At 46.2% G+C, this 22,100-nt stretch overlaps 1 protein-coding gene across 1 annotated transcript in view; it reads right to left on the reverse strand.

Annotated features, from left to right (window-relative positions):
* MSANTD2 (Myb/SANT DNA binding domain containing 2) overlaps nt 1-14,014 on the reverse strand; it is a gene marked incomplete in the record, with an annotated part of 33,074 nt that extends 19,060 nt beyond the window's left edge. The window contains 1 exon segment of the mRNA XM_077457777.1: nt 13,577-14,014. Coding sequence (XP_077313903.1) covers nt 13,577-14,002 — 426 coding nt within the window.
* Nucleotides 14,015-22,100: the final 8,086 nt, after the last annotated feature.

Below are 22,100 nucleotides of genomic sequence, written 5' to 3' on the forward strand. Positions count from 1 at the left end.
CAAACCTTTATAATAAAAAAAGTGTGCGCGCTCACCTATTTTTAATAAGCTCCGGTCCGGTCACGTGATCCCACAGCTCCGGCTCCTCTGTGTCAGTAAGAGGCTGCTGCAGGGGAGAGGAGGGACCGCCGACAACGGCTAGGCCATGGGAGCCTATGGGTGACATAACTGCTCCCGGAATTCACATCCGCTGTAGAATGCTCCCAGAAGCAGATTGAAAATAGGTAAATACACAATTTTTTTTTGATTTTTCTTTTTTATACAGGTTAGGTAGGAGGAGGGGGGAGGGGATTGTTTAAGAATAGTTATAGCTGGGGTTTTCTTCCACTTTAATCAGTCTGAGAAGGGAAACAGTAAGGCTTAGAGCAATACCGCATTGCAACACGGTACATGTTCTGGTGTGGTGGGGTGCCATTCATTCTGAATGATACCCAAATTCACCTTGCAGTGCAGCTCAAGACAATCCACTAACATGTTTCAGTATGCTGCATGTCAATGCACAGTCTAACACACCTGCTTTTAATGCAGGATAAATCCACTGAAATGTTGTACTACCTCAAAATTCTGGTACTTGATTCATACAAAATGCTTCATTTAAAAGCCAAAAGAAAACAAATCTAAACCCAACAAGAATGTCATATTGCAGCTTACCGGAGATGTGATAGCTGCATTTGTTTTCTCTTTTCTGCTTTTTTTTCCTTACTTGCACCTGGTGATCCTGCCAGTAACACTTCCTGCCCTAGGATGACAACACTCACAGTATTTGTATCTAGGACTGCAGAACATCTGCTCTTCTAATCTGGCTCAGAGAAAACTAGGAACAATTCTGACAAGAGTGCAGCAAAGTCAGAGAGCACAGGAAGTTATTAGCTGGAAATATTCCTGCAGGATCAACAGTTTTTCTCTATTCTTTTGCACTTTTCAAACAGATAAGAAAATGCTTAATTGGTATATTTAACAAACTCAAAAGTTATAAGGCCTGCTATAGACTATGCAATTTTCTTTCCGTCAAACAACCACAGGTTAAAAGGAAAGAAAATCTCTCTATCAACAGTCAGCGTTGATGTGAAAATCCCTCACGTAGCACTGTGTTCTGATAGCTGGAGGTTTCTCAGCCGTGTGAATAAAATGCTCACTGCTGGTGACTAAATCACTGGTAATGATCGTATGGAAAAAAAACTAAAATCAAAAACTTGACAGGCTGGCAGTACTGAAGTCAACTGATAAATCAATTTTCGGTACAACGAGCCTGCCCATAGATGGATCAAAACTCAATCTTGCTGGCCAGCTTAACGATTTATCGTTTGTTTTTAAAAAACAAAAAAAGAAAGACATCATAGACTATGTCTATGAAGCAGAAATTCAACAAAACTACCGAAAAGTAGTGTACTCAGTAGTGCATTCAGTTTACTTTTGTGTTCTATAGCACAGTGGCTAAGTGGTTAGCACTTCCTCATAGCAGCACTAGGGCTGTCGGTTTGAAACCAAACCATGACACTACCTGTCTGGAGTTTGCATGTTCTCACTGTGCCTGCGTGGGTTTCCTCCCACACTCCAAAGACATGCTGGTAAGTTAACTGGCTCCTATTTAAACTGGCCCTAGTATGCATGACTGAGTTAGGGACCTTAGATTGTAAGCTCCTTCAGAGCAGGGGCTGATGTGAATGTACAATATATGTAAAGTGCAGTGTAAATTAAAAGCGCTATACAAGTACCTGTAAAATCAATAGGCTCTGTAAGTAGAATGCGGTAATCTTCAATAAAGTTTGGTGATTTTTTAAATCCTTGCAATGCATTAAGGCTCACCTGGCAGTTCTTTCCCAACCTAAACTGGAGATTAAAGCGTTACTAAACCCAGGAGTCTGCATTCACTACATCTGGTCTCCCACAGTACACAGAAAAAAATTCTTTTAGCATCTATAAACTGCTAAATACCTTTTCTCATCAGCCGTATATAGCAGTCTTGTGACTTCTATCAGCGTCTGGCTTGTAGGAGTTTTCATTCTCCTCTGACTGTCCTATGAGGCTGTAGAACCCCTGACCCTCTGTCTGAACAGTGCTGATCACATGCACTCTCCCAAGGGAAAAAATAAAACCACTAGCAATACACACCATACTGAGCATGTGCAGCTTGTCCCCAATGTTCTGTTTTATCAGATTTGAGGACTGTGGAAAAATGGAAGGATCAGAGAAGACAGGATTAAACTGCCTTTTTATACAGAGGATTAACCCCTTAGGTTCCACAGTGAGTATAACAAGCATGCTTTACTGCATATACAGACTGATTTTACTGTTGTGGGTTTAGTAATACTAACTGTAAAGGATAACTTCACTTTTACAGAAGTTGTCCTTTAAGAAAATTCCCATCTCCCCAGGTACAGTCCATCTGGAATAGCATCTTTAGTGCTAGATTCAGCGGTCGTTCCTCCAACAATAGTCCAGCCTGGCTCCTTCTCATAGTGTGCCTTGGCCCCAATCCCTTCGGATAAGCTGTACTCATTACTAAAGGAAAATAGGCAGTTCAATTTGTAAGGGAAGGGCATCTTAGCAATGCAATATCCCCCAGAGCTTAGTGAGCGTGGTGAAATTTCACTTAGCAAACAATACCCAATTACACATATGGGGGGGGGGGGGGGGGGGGGGAAGAGAAAAAATGTACTTGCACATAACTGCACCATAGACGTTAGCAGAGATTGAATTCATTCACCAAGATCTGGGTAAAAATCCCTTGCAAACCCATGGTGTCATGCAACGACTTAGCCATAGGAATGAATGGGGTCACATAGTACATGAGCATTTTGAAAAGGCGCTGAATGGAACCTGGTCTGAGGAAAGTTAGCGGAATCAATAACAAAGGCAAGTATAATTCCAAGAGGGCTGCATGTAAGGGGGGCGCCAAGTAACGTTATAATAATATTTGTAGAATGACCTTTAGAAGTACTGACTGCTTTAAAGTGAACCTGTGCTTTGCTCACACCCCACTGCACCATTCAGCCATAAGTAAAGTCTTGTATAAAACAAAGCCACTCAATTGGCCCAGCTCTGTTAGGGCTTGTTCCAATTTGCAACTGGTGGGCATAAAAACCAGGAGGTTGAGTCTTGGTTTTACCACCTCAAACATACAGCCCCCTCATGTCATTACACATGCAGGTGATTGCAATATTTAAAGGGTAGAATCACGCAGTGAGGGAGCAACATCCTCACTGCCTGTCACACACCTCTGAAAAATGACATGTAGATCACATTTCAGAGGAGCAGCATCTGAGCAAGACCTTGCACCACTGGAAGCACCAGGGAGGGATATTCTTTGGCTTCTTCCAGAGAACAGAATAGCAGAGAAGCAAAGGTAATTATATGTTGGGAGAAAGAGTGGAGGGAGCCAACACACACCATTTGCTTTGCTCTCAAAAGGGTCAAGTACAGATTTTTCTTAAATCTTCAGGGAAAAAAATGAGTGTCAACACTACTCACTGCTTGAGAGCGATTGTTACCTATTCTTTTAGGCTTTTCCAGGTTCTTGAATTTCAGTTGGATAAGAACTGTACAATGTTTCTCAAATTGTCAAATGGCTCAATAATCTACAACACCAGTGAATAAACTAGGAAAATGGTACCAGTGTTAGAAGATGCTAGTGGGCACAGCGCTTGATGCCCTGAACCGAAAATATGTGAACCCCCCTATTAGTTGAAGCATCGAGGACAAGGAACTCCCAGGGAAGACCATCGGCTGGGACTATATGGTGGTTGTTCATTGGTATGGCAAGTATGCTAATGGAACGAGAGACTTCTGTATTATAATGTAAACACAAAAGACCTTGAAAAGCTCTAGAGAAGGACTCTTGCAAAGTCACGATCCAACCCTAGTCTGTAAAACGGCCGTCTCACTTATGGGATCATTTAATCCACGTCAATTTGAACATCCTTGCAGAGCCTAGGCAAATACTGAAATAGCTTTACAATGAGGGGGGGAAAAAAAAAGTATTTGATCCCCTACTGATTCTGAACGTTTGTCCACTGACAAAGAAATGATCAGTCTAATTTTAATTGTGGGTTTATTTGAACAGCGAGAGACAGAACAAAAGTATCCAGAAAAACGCATTTCAAAAAAGTTAAATGGATTTGCATTTTGAGTGAAATAAGTATCTGATTCCCTATCAGCAAGATTTATGGCTCCCGGGTGTCTGATATACAGGCAACAAGCTGAGATTAGGAGCACTCTCAAAAGCTTGTTACCTGTATAAAAAGACACCTGTCCACATTAGCAATCAGATTCCAATCTCTCCACCATGGCCAAGATCAAAAGAGCTGTCCTAAAGATATCAGGGACAAGATTGTAGACCTACACAAGACTGGAACAGGCTACAAGGAAATCGCCAAGAAGCTTGGTGAGAGGATGACAACAGTTGGTGCAATTATTCTCAAATGGAAGAAACACAGATTAACTGTCAATGTAACTGTTGTGGTCAGATGAGACCAAAAAGCTAGCTCTTTGGCATCAACTCAAGGTGCCGTGTTTGGAGGAATGCTGCCTATGACCCCCAAGAACACCCATCCCCCACTGTCAAACAGGAGGTGGAAACATTATGCCTCTGGGGTGTTTTTCTGTTAAGGGGAAAGGACAACTTCACCACATTAAAAAAAAAGGGACAATTGACAGGGTCATATACTGTCAAATCTTGGGCGAGAACCTCCTTCCCCCCGCCAGAGCATTGAAAATGGGTCGTGGATGGGTATTCCAGCATGACAATGACCCAAACCACACAGCCAAGGCAACAAAGTAGTGGCTCAAGAAGCAGCACATTAAGGTCCTGGAGTTGCTTAGCCAGTCACCAGACCTTAAACCCGTAGAAAATATGTGGAGAGAGCTGAAGGTTTGAGTTAATAAACGTCAGCCTCAAAACCTTAATGACTTTGAGAGGATCTGCGAAAAGGATGACAAAATCCCTCCTGAGATGTGTGCAAACCTGGTGGCCAACTACAAGAAATGTCTGACCTCCGATTGCCAACAAGGGTTTTGCCACCAACTACCAAGTCATGTTTTGTGAAGGGATCAAATCCTTATTTCACTCATTAAAATGCAAATCAATGTATAACTTTTTTGGAATGTGTTTTTCTGTATTTTTTTTTTGTTATTCAGTATCTCGGTAAAATAAACCTACCATTAAGATTATAGACTGATCATTTCTTTGTCAGTGGGCAAATGTACAAAATCAGCAGGGGATCAAATACCCCTTTCCCCTGACTGTAGTTACCTCCTAAGATCCAGAACAAGGATGAACTGGTGGAAAATACAATGCATGGGAATGTACTGCTATCCTGGAGGACCTAAATATATCTCCTATGCTTCAGTACAGAAGATAACCCTTCCAAGTGAATTCATCTGTGACCAAGCATTCCAATGTTTTTCAAGTTTGGGAACCACATTTTTTCGCTGATGTTTCCTTGAGAAAAACAGGAATATGCCATCCCACTCTATAATGCAAGCCTATGATATGCCCAGGCAGGTAGGCTTAAATCCCAAATACCAACTCCAGCAACACATGTTCACCTCTTATCTGCTTAGTTGCTAGGAGAAAAGAAAATACCCGAAACTTCGGGGTATGAGGGAGTACCTGACAGCACTGGGCCAATCACAGCATCACATAGGGAGGCGTACATAGACCAGCATAACTGGGCAGCTCACAATCTAAGGCACCTTTCATATGGTGCAGAATCTGATTTGATCAGCAGGGGAGCTAACCGCTGATCCTATACTGAGCAGAGCAGGTAAATAACAGGTCAGTGTCCAGTTAGTTTCTGCAAAGCAGACACAGACAGAGCCTGCTGTGCTCTATAGGTGGCTGGGTGTAAAAGGACCGGCTGTGTTTACAGCCATGGTCAAAAGTTTTTAACAATGACACAAATATTCATTTTTACAAAGTGTGCCGACTCCGTTTTTATGATGGCAATTTGCATATGCCCAAGAATGGTATGAAGAGTGATCAGATGAATTGCAAAGTCCCTTTTTGCTATGAAAATAAACTTAACCCCCCCCCCCAAAAAAGAAGTTTCCACTGCATTTAATCCCAGTCACAAAAGGACCAGCTGACATGTCAGTGATTCTCTCGTTAACACGTCAGTGTTGACGAGGACAAGGCTGGAATCCACCACTCTAATGCCGATTGAGTTAGAATAAGACTGGAAGGTTTAAAAGGAGGGTGGTGCTTGAAATCACTGTTCTCTGTTAAACATGGTTACCTGCAAGGAAACAAGTGCAATTATCATTGATTTGCACAAAAAGATCACAGGGAAGGATGTTGCTGCTAAGATTGTGCCTAAATCTACCATTTATGGGATCATCAAGAACTTCAAGGAAAGGAGGTTCAATTGTTGTGAAGAAGGCTTCAGTGCGCCCAAGAAAGTCCAGCAAGTGCCAGGACAGTCTCCTACAGTTTATTCAGCTGTGGGATTGGGGCTCCACCAGTGTAGAGCTTGCGAATGACAGCAAGCAGGTAAAAGTACATCGGCACACACAGTGAGGAGAAGACTTTTGGAGGATGGCCTGGTGTCAAGAAGGGCAGCAAAGCAGTCACTTCTCTCCAGGAAAGACATCAGGAACAGACTGATATTCTGCAAAAGGTACAGGGGTTGGCCTGCTGAGGACTGGGGTAAAGTAATTTTCTCTGTTGAATCCCCTTTCCGATTTGGGGTTTCCGGGAAAAACTCTTGTCCGGAGAAGAAAAGGTGGAGCTCTACCATCAGTAAAGCATCCTGAGACCATTCATGTGTGGGGTTGCTCCTCAGCCAAGGGAGTTGGCTCACTCACACTTTTGCCTAAGAAAACCGCCATGAATAAAGAATGGTACAAAAACAGATTGCTGGAGCACCATGCCATAAGGCAAAAATGATAACGAATTGGGCTTGGGGAACAAAACTTTGAAATTTTGGGTCAATGGCCAGGAAACCCCCTAGACCTTAATCCCATTGAGAACTTGTGGTCAAGCCTCCAAGAGGCAGGTGAACAAAAAAAAAAAAAAAAAAACACAAATTGACAAACTCCAAGCATTGATTATGCAAGAATGGGCTGCCATCAGTCAGGATGTGGCCCAGAAGTTGATCGACAGCATGCCAGGGCGAATTGCAGAGGTCTTCAAAAAGAAGCGTCAGCACTGCAAATATTGACACTTTGCAGAAACCTCATGTAATTGTCAATAAAAGCCTTCGACGCTTCTGATGAAATGCTTGTAATTATGCTTCAGTATACCATAGTAACATCTGACAAAAAGATCCAAAAACACTGAAGCAGCACTTTGTGAAAGGTTTTTGTGTGTCTCAAAACTTTTGGCCATGGCTATACACCGACTTCCCTTTGATCCATCTAGACAAAGGGTGTAGAAATGTTATCAGCACACCAAGGATTCCTCAAAAGGGTCCAACGCTTTATTTACAAGGTCACGCGTTACACATACAGCAAAGTTTTCAGTAAAGTGATGTTTGGACCTAGACAGAGGGACCCCCTTCCATTTTTTTAGTGGACCAGATTGGAGATAGGTGGGTGTAAATGGTTTCCATCAAACTAGGTTGAGTGATTGAATGTTCCCCAAGTCGAGCCATCAATTTGGTTACAACCAGCATTTTTAAAGTGGAGCTCCACCCTAAAGTGGAACCTCCTGCTCATGGGAACCCCCCCCCCGGGTGCCACGATTGTCACCTTTCAACGGGGAGGGGGGTGCAGATACCTGTATAATACAGGTATCTGCACCCACTTCTGGGCATAGATAGCCGCAGATTCTGCAGCTATCTACGCCATTTCCTGTCACCCCCCCCGCTGTCTGCTGGGAAACACACGGATCCCAGAGACAGCAGGGACTGAACGTATTGCACAGCGCGACTCGTGCATGCGCAGTATGGAACCGGGAAGTGAAGCCGCCGAGAGCTGATCTACAGATCGGCTTCGGGTGCTGACATCGTGGGCGCACTGGACAGGTAAGTGTCCGTATTTTAAAAGTCAGCAGCTGCAGTATTTGTAGCTGCCAACTAAAAAAAAAAAAAAAAAAAATGGGCAGACCTCCCGCTTTAATTTTTACATGCAATTACTGCCAGCAGCTATAGCAATAATCACTGTGCTCTCCTGGTAGGGACAGCTCCCTGCGTCCCCCTGCCAGGAGAACACAATAGCACAGCAGAAGTAATTCCCCATCAACACGGACCATATTAATGGGAGAATCGTGCAATGTTCTCTTCTGCAACCCGTGCTTGTAAGGTCTATTTATAAGGCAGTGAATGTGACTTTCACCAAGCATTCCCTGATGAAGAATCAATTACTGTCATTTAAACCAAGTGACACTGGAAAGATTTTCCTGCAGAGTGTTAGCTGAATGTCTGATCCGCAGCTTTATAAAATGATGCCCATAAATGTTTGCCCCTTCATGTTGGCAGTGTGCAGCTCATGCACACATTTTCAGCATTTATGACCTTCTACCGCTGCTTGCATCTGGCTGGATTCACCAATTTACATTCTAACCAGCAGAGCCTATTTCCAATAGACAGTTACATTCAGCACCTTGCAAAAGTATTCTCATCTGTAAGCATTTTTCCTAATTTTACAGAAAAACAAAGCATTGTCTCCCTGCATTACTTTATTCAGACCTTGATGTCATCTCTCTGCCTCTAAACCTCAGCAAATCAGAGGAAGATTTGTATTCACTGATGAATTAAAGGCTTCCCGTGAATGGCTGAGCTGCACTTAGCCTGACTTGATTGTATTCCAGGAGCGGGATAAGAAGTCCCCATCCTGATGCTGACCACAGTGCTGTATGTAGCTGATCCTATGGTTTATGCAGCGCTCACAGCGGGCCCATCAGTTAGTTCAACGCTTCTCATCTCCAGTCCTCAAGTACCCCCACTAGGTCATGTTTTCAGACTTCCCATGGTTTTGCACAGGTGATCTAATCAGTTTCACTGCCTTAGTAATTACCACAGCTGTTTTCATCTGAAGGAAGTCCTGAAAACATGACTTGTTGGCGGTGCTTGAGGACTGGAGATGAGAAACATTGAGTTAGTGAAGCAAATAGTTGTTTGCGTCAGTTTGTCCCAAATTAACTATTTAAAGTCATGAGAAATCTGGCGTTCTGCTCCAAGTGAACTCTGTTTTTTGTCAGGGCAAATCCACAGGTTAATTTTAATGCGTCCTCTTCAGCCACACCTACCTGCTTTCCCATCACACCTCTGCCTTTCCTATATGAGAGGACAGGGTGGGACTCTGTGTAATATGAAGAGAGTAGTATACAATATGCAGGGAGGAGATACCTTCATCCTCTCATAACACTGACTGGGAGTCCCTAATGGAGGGAAGAAGGAAAGGGTGGGGGGGCTCAGTGTACTACGAGGAAGGAAATAAAGAAACTAGTATGTACTACGGGCCACTGGTTGTTCGGTCTATTATAGCAAAGAGGCTAGAATAAAAGGTTATTCATTCACTGGTGGCACTGGCTGGGGTCTCATGCATAGGAGGGTGGTATGGAGGGGTACCAACAGGACGCCTTCATCCTCTGGTGGCACTGGCTGGAGTCTCCCATGGAGGGGAGGGTAACCGTGGGTGTATATTCATCCTATCACATCACTGGCTGGGGGTCTCTGATAGAGAGGCGGATGTTTTAGAGCACAGGGGTTACTATGGTGGTACCCTTACCCTAGCACATCACTGGACAGGGCCTCTGATGGAGAGGAGGGAACTTTGGGGGGGTATAGGGGCATTATGGAGGTACCTTTATAGTTTCATATTCCTGGCAGGGGGTCTCTAATGGAGAGTAGGGTATTATATAGGGTAGGGGGTACTATGAGGGTATCATCATTCTATCATCACTGGTTAATGGGTACTATAAAGGGGAGGGGGCACATTCACCCTATCACAACTCTGGCTAGGGGTCTCAGATGGAGAGAATACTATAGGGGTACCTTAATCCTCTCATTGCTGGTGGTGGGAACATCTAATGCAGAGAAGGGGTTATATACACAATGTAAAGGGATACTGTGGTGGATGTGTAAGGAAAGGTATACTGTGGGGGGGGGGGGGGGTACCTTCATCCACTTTCAGCTCTGGCTAGGAGCTTCTTACAGAGAAGGGGATCATATGGGGGGGGGGGGGGGGGGGGAATACTACTGCGGTACCTTCATACTCTAGAGGCACTGGCTGGGGGGGGGGGGTAGGGTCCCAGAGACATCTTCATTCGCTGTTGGCTCTGGCTGGGGTCTCATGTATGGGTTAAGTTTATCCTCTCACCAGGGATCTCTCATGGACAAGGTATTATACAGGAATGGTGGTACTACAGAAAGGAGTACTATGTGGGTACCTTTATCCTCTTGCAGCAATGGCTGAGGGTTTCTCTTGAAGGAAAGGGATATTGTAGAATGAAGAGGGTAGTATAAGAGTACTAAGCATACTATGGATGGAGGCACCTTTATTCTCTTGCAGCACTGTGTGGAAATCTCATGGAGGAGAAGGTAATACAGAGGGGAATAGAATACTATAGGGCTAAATTCATCCTTTCTGATGTGGGTGGAGCAGAAGAGGTACTATGGAGGTCCTCCTCTTGTAACTGTCTGGAGGCCCTGGTGGGGGAGAAGGGGAGGTGGTAGTAGTACAGGGGTTAGTACCTTCATCCTCATGCCACTGGTTGGGGGCATCCGATATGGGGAGGGGGGGGGGGGGGAGTAGTATAGGGTTACTGGGGGGGGGGGGGGGGGTGCCTTCCTCCCTGGTAGCTCTGGCTGGCAGACCCTGGTGGGGTGGAATAGTAGTAAAGAGGTAGTATTAATACGTGGGTTGGTAACTTCATACTTGTGCAACACTGGCTGAGAGCCCCCAATTGGATAGCAGCAATATGATGGGGGGGATAGTATAGGGGTACTATGGGGGCCCCCCCCTGTGGGAGGAGGGGATAGTATAGGGGACTATGGGCTCCCCTCCTGTGGAGAGAGGACAGTATAGTAGTGTGGGGGGGAGGGGATAGTATAGTACTATAGGGTTAACCTCCTGGGGGGGATAATATAGTACTATGGGGGCTCCCAACTGTGGGGGGGGGGGAAGAGATAGTATAGTACTCTGGGGGATAGTGCTATGGGGTTCCCTCCTGTGGGGGAGATAGTATAGTACTATGGGGCCCCCCTCCTGTGGGGGAGAGAATAGTATAGAAGTATGGGGGTCCCTCCTGTGGGGGAGGGAAAAGTATGGAGTCCCCCCTGTGGGTGTGAGGGAAGTACAGTTCTATGGTGTCCCCTCTTGTGGGGGGGAGGGGATAGTATATAATATGGGGGTTCCCGCCAGTGTGGGGAGGGGATAGTATAGTAATATGGGGTCTTGGCCTGTGGGGGATAGTTTAGTACTATGGGGGTCCCCTCCTGTGGGGGGAAGGAATGGATAGTATAGGGGTCCCCTCCTATGCGGGAAGGGATAAGGGTACTATGGGGGTCCCCTCCTGTGGGGGAGGGGATAGTATGGTACTATGGGGGGGTCTCTTCCTGTGGAGAATGGGATAGTATAGTACTATGGGGGTCCCCTCCTGAGGGGGGGAGGAGGGATAGCATAGTACTATGGGGGTCCCCTCCTGTGGGGGGGAGGAGGGATAGCATAGTACTATGGGGCTCCCCTCCTGTGGGGGGGAGGAGGGATAGCATAGTACTATGGGGGTCTCCTCCTGTGGGGGGGAGGAGGGATAGCATAGTACTATGGGGGTCTCCTCCTGTGGGGGGGGGAGGGATAGCATAGTACTATGGGGGTCCCCTCCTGTTGGGGGGAGGGATAGCATAGTACTATGGGGATCCCCTCCTGTGGGGGGGGAGGGATAGCATAGTACTATGGGGGTCCCCTCCTGTGGGGGGGAGGGTTAGCATAGTACTATGGGGGTCCCCTCCTGTGGGGGGGAGGGATAGCATAGTACTATGGGGGTCCCCTCCTGTGGGGGGGAGGGATAGCATAGTACTATGGGGGTCCCCTCCTGTGGGGGGGAGGGATAGCATAGTACTATGGGGGTCCCCTCCTGTGGGGGGCCCCTCCTGTGGGTGGGATAGCATAGTACTATGGGGAACCCCCGTGGAGGGGAGGGGATAGCATAGTACTATGGGGACCCCCGTGGAGGGGATAGCATAGTACTATGGGGACCCCTCTTGTAGGGGGGGAGCATAGTACTATGGGGACCCCTCCTGACGGGGGGATAGCATAGTAGTGGGGGGGGGGGAGAGGTGATAGTACTATGGGGGACCCCTCCTGTGGGGGGGGGGGGAGAGAGGGGATAGTACTATGGGGGACCCCTCCTGTGGGGGGGAGAGGGGATAGTACTATGGGGGTCCCCTAATGTGGGGGGGAGAGGGGATAATATAGTACTATGGTGGTTCCCTCCTGTGGGGGAGGGGATAATATAGTACTATGGGGGACCCCTCCTGTGGGGGGGGGGGGAGAGGGGATAGTACTATGGGGGACCCCTCCTGTGGGGGGGGGGGAGAGGGGATAGTACTATGGGGGTCCCCTCCTGTGGGGGGGAGAGGGGATAGTACTATGGGGGTCCCCTAATGTGGGGGGGGAGAGGGGATAATATAGTACTATGGTGGTTCCCTCCTGTGGGGGAGGGGATAATATAGTACTATGGGGGGCCCCCTCCTGTGGGGGAGGGAGGATAGTATGAGGGTCTCCTCCTGTGTATAGTACTATGGGGGTCCCCTCCTGTGGGGGGAGGGGATAGTATGGGGGTCCCCCTCCTGTGGGGGGAGGGGATAGTATGGGGGTCCTCTCCTGTGGGGGGAGGGGATAGTATAGTACTATTGGGGTCCCCTCCTGTGGGGGGATAGTATGAGGGTCCCCTCCTGTGGGGGGGATGGGGGATAGTATAGTACTATGGGGGTCCCCTCCTGTGGAGGGGAGGGGATAATATAGTACTATGGGGGTCCCCTGCTGTGGGGGGAGGGGATAGTATGAGGGTCCCCTCCTGTGGGGAAGGAGGGGGGATAGTATAGTACTATGGGGGTCCCCTCCTGTGGGGGGAGGGTATTAGTACTATGGGGGTCCCCTCCTGTGGGGGGGAGGGGATAATATAGTACTATGGGGGTCCCCTCCTGTGGGGAGGGGGATAGTATAGCACTATTGTGGTCCCCTCCTGTGGGGGGAGGGGATAGTATGGTACTATGGGGGTCCCCTCCTGTGGGGGGGGGAGGGGATAGTATGGTACTATGGGGGTCCCCTCCTGTGGGGGGGGGGGAGGGGATAGTATGGTACTATGGGGGTCCCCTCCTGTGGGGGGGAGGGGATAGTATGGTACTATGGGGGTCCCCTCCTGTGGGGGGGGAGGGGATAGTATGGTACTATGGGGGTCCCCTCCTGTGGGGGGGGAGGGGATAGTATGGTACTATGGGGGTCCCCTCCTGTGGGGGGGAGGGGATAGTATGGTACTATGGGGGTCCCCTCCTGTGGGGGGGAGGGGATAGTATAGTACTATGGGGGTCCCCTCCTGTGGGGGGGAGGGGATAGTATAGTACTATGGGGGTCCCCTCCTGTGGGGGGAGGGGATAGTATAGTACTATGGGGGTCCCCTGCTATGGCCGTGTACCTTCATCCTCTCCCGGCACTGGCTGGGGGTCCTCTCGTAGCCCAGCTCGGCCAGGGCCCGGGACACTCGGTCATACATGGCGGGCCCCGGGGCTTTGGTACCGAAGATGGTGCCGGCTCCCTCCAGCTGTTGGTAGCGGGCCTCCACCAGCCTCTCGTTGCCCCATACGGCGATGAGCGCGTTGGTCTCGGCGGGAGTCCACGACATGCCGCGACAGGCGGTAGAGAAGGAGACAGAGGGGGAGGGGGCCGGGCCGCCTGTCACGCCTGCGGTGAGTGGGGAGGAGCGGCTCGGGGTGGACGGGTTGGACAAAGAGCGCTGGCCGTCGCTGAGACCCGGGGAGGCCGGAGATAAAAGCTCGCTCTTGGGGATTTTCAGACAAGACGAAGCCTCGGACGGAAGCTCCGAATTACAGGGCGCCGCCATCTTCCCCCTTGTGTGCGGCCGGAAGTGACGTGGTCCGAGGGGCGGGGCCCGGGCCTATCACCGCCAGACCAAAGGGAGCCGCTGGGAGGATGGAGGAGAGCTGAGGACCAGGATGGATGGGGGAGGCCCCGGGGTCCTCAGAACCCCACGACCACTCTCCCGCCAACACACTCCCATCTCCTTCAATCACTGAGACCATCGTTATGTCACAATACATGATATATAGATGACCTGACACCAGTATATCACCAACTACCTCAGACTGATCATCATTCTCTGTGTGCTGGTTATATCAATACCAGAAATAGCCAACATCATATCCACATACCAAGTAGATATGCTTTTGTTCTGATATCACCTCATGAATATCCAATTCTTTATCAGAATTACCTCAGAGATATTATAGGGCATCAGTGTGATCCGCACATGAGAACCTTCTGATCACCTTAGAAACATCGATCGGACCCTTTTCACACTGAGGCGGTTTTCAGACGTTTTAGCGTTAGAAATAGCCTCTAAATAACGCCTGAATACCGCCGCCATTCATTTCAGTGTCTTTTCACACTCGGCGGTGCTCTTGTGCGCCATTCGGAAAAGTACTGCAAACAGCATCTTTGGGAGCGTTGTATTTAGTGCTCCCAAAATGGCCTGCCCATTGAAATGAATGGGAAGCGCCGCAACACGGCATTTTAACCCCTTTTTTGCTAGCGCTAAAGTGCCACTAACATGACCGCGGCCCCGCTGTGAAAGGGGCCTTGTTACCTCAGAATAAGGCCTTGTTCACACAGACCTGCTTAACGAGGAGCTCAACCCCGAAAGGGGAAGCTCCAGCTCTTCTTGTTTGCTTCCCCCCCCCCCCTCTCCGCTGCCACATTTGGCACCTTTCAGAGGGGAGCAGGAACCTGATTTTGACAGGTACCCATCCCCCGCTTCCGGGTGACCTTGCCGCGGCAAAATCCCTGGAAGTTCGCCTCCCCCCTCTCCTTACCTACCTCTGGGCCATTCACAAAGCACGGCTAGTTTTGCATGCGCAGTAGGGAACCGGCTGTGGAGCCGTAAGGCTTCTCTGCCGGTTAACCTTTACAAAAAATTGCTGACATTGCGGGATCCATGGACAGGGAAGTGTCCTAATATTAAAAGTCAGCAGCTGCAGTATGTGTGGCTGCAGACTTTTAATTTTTCAATGCGGGGGGGGATGGAGCACCGTTTTAACCACTTCCCACCCGGCCAATGTATATAAACAGCCAGATGGGCGCTCTCTCCTTCAGAGTGGACGTTCGGGAACGTCCCTCAGAAGGAGGGGGAGTCGTGTGCGCGGGCATGCGCAGCGGCGTGATCCCGATCGGCAGGGGGGCTCTGTGATTGGCCCTCCTGATCACATGGCGGTCGTGTCCAATCACAGCAGTCATGTGATGTAAACACAGAGCCGGTTGCTAGGCAATCGGCTCTCCTCTCCTCACACAGAAGTTGTCGGAGAGGAGAGGAGAGCAGATCGCTGCAGCCGGCTGGTGATCAGTGAGTATGAGCTGTTTTTTACAGCTTTTTACTCACTGATCACCAACCTAGTGAAAACACAGTGTAAAACACAAATGTCCCCAAAACACATGTCCCCCACAGATGTCCCACTAAAATCATTTGTCCCAATGATTATCTGCACACATATGTCAGTGATCACCTGTGCAGATTTGTACATGATCATTTGCGTACATCTGCCAGTGATCACACAAACCAATTATTATACACTTAACAGGGTTTTTTTTTACCAAAAACATGTAGCAGAATATATTTTGTCTTAAATTTATGACAAAATTCGATTTTATTGGATTTCTTTTAACCACTTAAGCCCCGGACCAATTTGCAGCCAAAGGACCAAGCGCCTTTTTGCGATTCGGCGCTGCGTCGCTTTAACTGAAATTTGCGACGTGGCTCCCAAACAAAATTGGCGTCTTTTTTTTCCCACAAATGCCCGGTATTGATGTGGTTAAAGTGGAACTAAACCCTTCTACTTTTTTTCAGCCAAGGAGGCTGGCTGCCATCTTGGCCTCTGTTTAATCTTGAACTGCCATGGTGCTGCACATGTGATCAGTTATTTTTTTATAAATTCTTTATTTTTTCATCTTTTCTTTCCATAGATTTCACATTACATTTCGTTTTACATCTACAACTTCTTTAACAGCTATAACAGTCTTATAATATTTCAATCCGTACCTCAATTCCATGTCATCCTCCCCCCTCCCTCACCCTTCCCTCCCAGAAAAATAAATAAATAAATATACAAACAAGAGAAAAAAAAAAAAAAAAAAAGTTTGAATTTTCACTATAATCCCCCCCCTCACTCCCCCCCCCCCCCCCACCACCACCCGCCTGCTCTATCATATTTCGAAATGTTTCACATCATACTTTCTCTATAATTTAGATATGGAGCCCAGATCTTCTGATATTTCTCGTCTTGATCTCTCATTGTCATTGTTAAATTTTCCATTTGTTGGATTTCTGCAATTCTCTGAAACCACTGTGCTCTAGCTGGAGGGTTGCTTTTTTTCCACAGAACCGGGATGCATGCCCTTGCTGCTATCAATAAATGTCTCAGCAAAGAATTTTTGAATCTTTCTATTGCCATTGGGATGTCCAGCAGCAGAAAAGTTGCCGGTTTATCTCCCAGGTCAATTCCTGTAATCCTTACAATAGTATCGGCTACCATCTCCCAGAACACTCTCATTTTTGGACATTCCCAAAATATATGTAATAATGTTCCTTCTGCTCCATGACATCTCCAACATGTCTCTGATATCTGGGGGTAAATTTGATGTAACACTTTTGGTGTTCTATACCACCTAGTAAGGATCTTGTATCCCCCTTCTTGATATCTGCTTGCCATCGAGGCCTTTTGATTAAACCACAGCATCTTATCCTTTTGTTCTGGGGAAAACGTAGTCCCTAAATCTCTTTCCCAAGCCTGTAAAAAGGGCAAATCTTGTAAAGTCTCCTGTTCTATTAACATACTATAAAAATAAGACATCAGATGTCTCAGTTCCTCTCCTTTCAAACAGATCTCTTCAAACTCAGTCAATGCCCTTATTTCTACGTATACCTTTGATTTAGATCTAATAAAGGCTTCTAATTGCCTCATTCTGAAAGGGTCTAGTCCTATTGTCATTCCTTTTTCAATATCTTTTTTAGTCATTAACCGGTTGCCTACCGAGAAATGACAAATTCTACTCATACCTCTATCTTGTATTGTTTTAAACTTTGGATCTGTCATTCCCGGTAGAAATGCTGGGGTACCAAGGATAGGAAGGAGCGGACTGGGAATTCTTGAAATAGATGTTTTCCTGAATACTCTTTTAGTTATTCGTAATGTCTCCCCTAGTATTGGATGTTTTCTCAATCCCATTGGTATTTCTGTATCTGGAATCCACACTAATCCTTCCAATGGGATATCTGTCGCTGCTTGTTCTGTCTGTATCCACGGTTTTTCATTTTTAAGCCTACACCATTCCACTACTCTAGTTAAGTGTGAGGCCTCCTGGTATTTTATTGGATCTGGAAGTCCTATCCCTCCTTTTCCTTTGGGGAGTACTAAAATATCTCGACGTACTCTTGCTGGCTTCCCAGCCCAGATGAACTTCATAAATCTTGATCTAAGATCCTTAAACAAACTTGAAGGGATCTTAATTGGTATAGTTTGAATTATGTATAACAGTCTGGGCATCACATTCATCTTAATAATATTGGTTCTCCCGAACCATGTAAAAATCTCTTTGTCCCATTTTTGAAGATCTCTTTTGATCTGTCTTACCAGTGGGATATAGTTAAGTTCAAACAATTCATTTAGATTTTTTGACATTTTTGTTCCTAAGTAACTTATATATGAATTCGTCCATCTAAAATCAAATTGCGTGGACACTGCTTGCAACTGAGGCGAATCCATCTCTACTCCCATTGCCTCCGATTTTCCATAGTTTATTCTAAAGTTGGATATTTTCCCATATTCTCGTAGCTCCATTAGTAAAGATGGGAGAGATGTAATTGGGGACGTTACAAAAAAGATCAAATCATCTGCATAAGCTGCCAACTTCTGATCCTCATTTTTTATTTTTACCCCCCTGATATCCACATTGGCACGTATTTTCCTTAAAAAAGGTTCTATTGTCAAAATGAATATCAGGGGTGAGAGGGGACATCCCTGGCGTGTTCCATTTAAAATGGAGAATGGCTCTGATAATCTGTCATTCACTTTCACCCTAGCACTTGGTTTTGAATATAAGTTTAGGATCCATCTCAGCATCCCCTCCCCCAGGCCTATATGTTGTAGTACTGCTTTTAAGAATATCCAATCCACCCGATCAAACGCTTTTTCTGCATCCGCAGATACTATCACCATTGACTTATGCAATTTTTGTACCAGGTAAATTGTGTTCACCACTCGTTGCGTATTTTCTCTTCCTTCTCTCCCTGGGACGAATCCCACTTGATCTGGGTGTATTAGTTCCGGTATCAAATTTATCAATCTCATGGCTAATATTTTTGTGAACAATTTAAGGTCCACATTCAACAACGAAATAGGTCGGTAGCTGGGACACTGAGAGGGATCCTTTCCTTCTTTCGGTATTACTGTTATATGCGCCAGTAACGTTTCTGTTGGAATTTGCTTCCCTTCCCGTATTGAATTATAGGCTTCCACGAATCTCGGAGCCAATTTCTCCGCGAACATTCTATAATATGACAAAGTAAATCCATCTGGACCTGGTGATTTACCTAATTTCAATATTTTTAATGCTTTTGCAACTTCCTCTAGAGTGATTGGTACATCTATTTCTCTGGCCATTTCCTCTGTTATTTTTGGCATTTCTGTCCTTTCAATATATTCTCTAGCGATCTCTCCTTTTTTTAACTCCTCTGCCAACGTAGGCTTCTTTTCCAACTGATATAGCTTCTCATAGTATTCTTTGAATACCTGAGCAATTTTCTCCGATGTATTAACCATTTCATCTCTCTGTGTCTTAATTTGTGTAATTGAATTCCTAGTTGTGCTTTCTCTGAGGGCGTTTGCCAACAGTCTCCCTGGTTTATTCCCAAATTCATAGAATCTCCGTTTCCCTCGAGTTAGCTTTGCTTTCGCTTTATCTATTAATTGGAGATTTAATTTTTCACGCAGACCCTCTAATTTCTGTTCTACTAATTGTGCTTGTGATTTTTTATGTACTGTTTCTAGTTCCCTAATCTCTTTAAGCAAGTTATCAATCGTTTCATTCATTCTGCGTTTTCTATGTGCTCCCATGGATATAAATATTCCTCTCATGACACATTTATGTGCTTCCCATATACAAAAAGGTGTTGTTTCTCCTACTTTATTTGTTGCAAAAAAAACATCCAGTTCTTGTTCTAATTTTACCTTATATTCATTATCCTTTAGTAATGTTTCATTTAACTTCCATTGCCATTCCCTTGGTTCAGCTTCCCCTAATTCAATCACACAACTCGTCGGGGCGTGGTCTGATAGTGTAAATAGGCCAATTGAGGCTTCCACTAGGGATGTAATCACATTCTGGGAGATTAAAATATAGTCAATTCTAGAGTAAGATTTATATTTTGCCGAGAAAAAAGTATAATCTCTGCTCTGTGTGTGAACAGCCCTCCAGCTGTCGATCAGCTGCAGTTCTTGCATCATTCTCTTTACTTTCCTTAATTTGACATAAGATAGATGAGACGAGCCTTTTGATGTGTCTTTTATTGGATCCAAAGCCATATTTAGGTCGCCTCCTAACACTAATATTCCCTCTTTATGTTGTTGAATAATCTGTAAATAGATTTCTAGAGAGGTTGTGATCAGTTATGATACCAGCCAATTGATGGTTTGACCATTTTGGTTGAGAACACAACCAATGTGACAGTTACATTCCCAGTAATTGTTGGGAATGTAACTGCTCTTTTGAAACTTTAAAGTGGGGTAAGCATGGAAGAAAAGAATGTATGAAAATTCTCGTACGACAAAGGCTTTTTTTTGTTGTTTATTATTTCTGATCATGCGCTGTCTGTCTTTTCTTGTAGGAAAATCGGACGAAAATGGCACACATTAAAAGAAAGTCATTCATTCTGTTCTTGTACAAGAAACATTTTGGAGTTTGTCCCTTTGTAAATTCTTGTTTGGAAGGTCAGAATCAGTAAGTGCCATTAGTACAGTATTTTTCCCTGATCAGTGTATTACTGTCACTTGCGACATCAGATAGCATCAGGGTCAGTTAGCTTTAGATTCCCTGCACACTATTGCAACCACGCTATAGGTCGCCAATCACCACCATTACTAGTATAGTATTTGTACAGATCAATAAATTGATCACAAACAGAACTATACTAGTGTCCCCAAAAATGATGCATTAGCAGGATCAGCCCCAATAACTGCTAGCACCTGCATTTAGACCCCCCCCCCCACCCCCCCCCCCCAACAAGTGTGGTGTCAGTCGATCGCTGTCACCTGTGATACATTGCACACAAAACCGCAGTGTTAGCAGAAACAGGACTGATCTCTGCTAGCACTAGCAAGTAAAATGTATTTGTTGCAGTTCAAGCAGTCCCTGACAGGCAGGTATTTTTTTTCCCCGTGAGTTGCACTAGGAACCTGCAAAAATGTAGTGGCCAAAATGTCCAGAGAAAGGTACACTAGTGAAGAAGCCTACAAGATTCTGAGCAAGACAGATGAGAGCAATGGGTAAACCTCTCTGACAGAATCTGCCTCAGAATACGAACCTGTAGAGAGCAGTGGCACCCTGACAGGTAGCTCAGACAATGGAGAAGAGGTCCTTGTTATGATAAGACGTATTCGACCCCAGGTAGCTGAAGTCCTAGGAATGCATGACAAGTATTAGTACTGCACTACCTTTTGGTGAACTGGCAGGCACCAGCGGCCTTGTACATCCTGGCATTTTACACACCAACATTGCAGTATCTCATGGTGACATAGCAAGTCCCAGAAGTGCAGTCCAAGCTGGTGCGATGGCTAGCACAAGTAGTGTCCCGCACCACCAAGAATTTGCACACAGGCCAGTAGAGCCCATAGCGTTCTTTTAGATGTGCTTGCAAATCCTGATTGGCTGCCCACAGATTCTGCAGAACCCGTACTTCCCCCATTCACTGCCCAACCTGGAATTCAGGTGGAAACAGCAAATTTAACAACTCCCTTGATTTTTTTTGAGCTGTTTTTCACAAATGAACTATATAAATTGATTGTGGACCAAAGCAATCTATATGCACAACAATGCATTTGCCACCAATCCAAATTCAACTCACAATTTGCATGGAAACTTATCACAATTTCTGAATTTAGGACTTTTTTGGACCTAACCCTAAACATGGGCATTACAAAAAAAAGTGATTTCCTGGCATATTAGTCCACAAACCCGATTCATCATATGCCTATGTTCTCTGATGCAACGGCCAGGCAAAGATATGAGACGATAATGCGTTTTATGCATTTTAATGCTAACACACCAGGTCGTCCTCGGGGTGACCCTGAATATGATCGGCTCTACAAAATTCGGCCCCTCATAAACTACCTCTCAGAGAAATTTGCAGACATGTATACGTCCCAACAAAACTACTGCGTAGATGAGTCTCTAATACTGTCACGTACCTAGTGGTGAGGCCGGAATGCAGAAGGAGACCTCTCTTGCGTCCCCGACTCACGGCCCCTGATGATGGTGACAGGAGGCACGGGAGTCAGAGGTAGCACGAGTGCCTGGCAGGATCAACAGCCGGTGGATGGATCTGGCTGACTTCAGGAACTGTAGCTGGACAAGCAGGCCCCAGTGACAGCAGACAGGAACCAGTAGACAGCAGGAGACCAACAGGAACAGGTGGATCACTCAGGGGCAGGCACACAGAAGAGTCAGGCAAGCCGGGTCAGACCAGACAGGCAGTACAGGAACAGATGCAGCGGGCAGAGGCAGGAACGTGGAACAAGCCGGGTCGGTAACGGATGAGCACGGATGGACCAGAGGATGAGACAGGTGCAGGGTCGTAGACAAGCCGGAGGTCAGAGGCAGGCAGAAGGCAGGGAAGGTCGCAGGTCAGGCCGGGTCGATACACAAACAGATCAGAT

This window comes from Lithobates pipiens, unplaced genomic scaffold (genome assembly GCF_037356315.1).
Source record: "Lithobates pipiens isolate NorthernLeopardFrog02 unplaced genomic scaffold, aLitPip1_a1.2 Scaffold_27, whole genome shotgun sequence".
In the NCBI taxonomy this organism is placed as follows: Eukaryota; Metazoa; Chordata; class Amphibia; order Anura; family Ranidae; genus Lithobates; species Lithobates pipiens.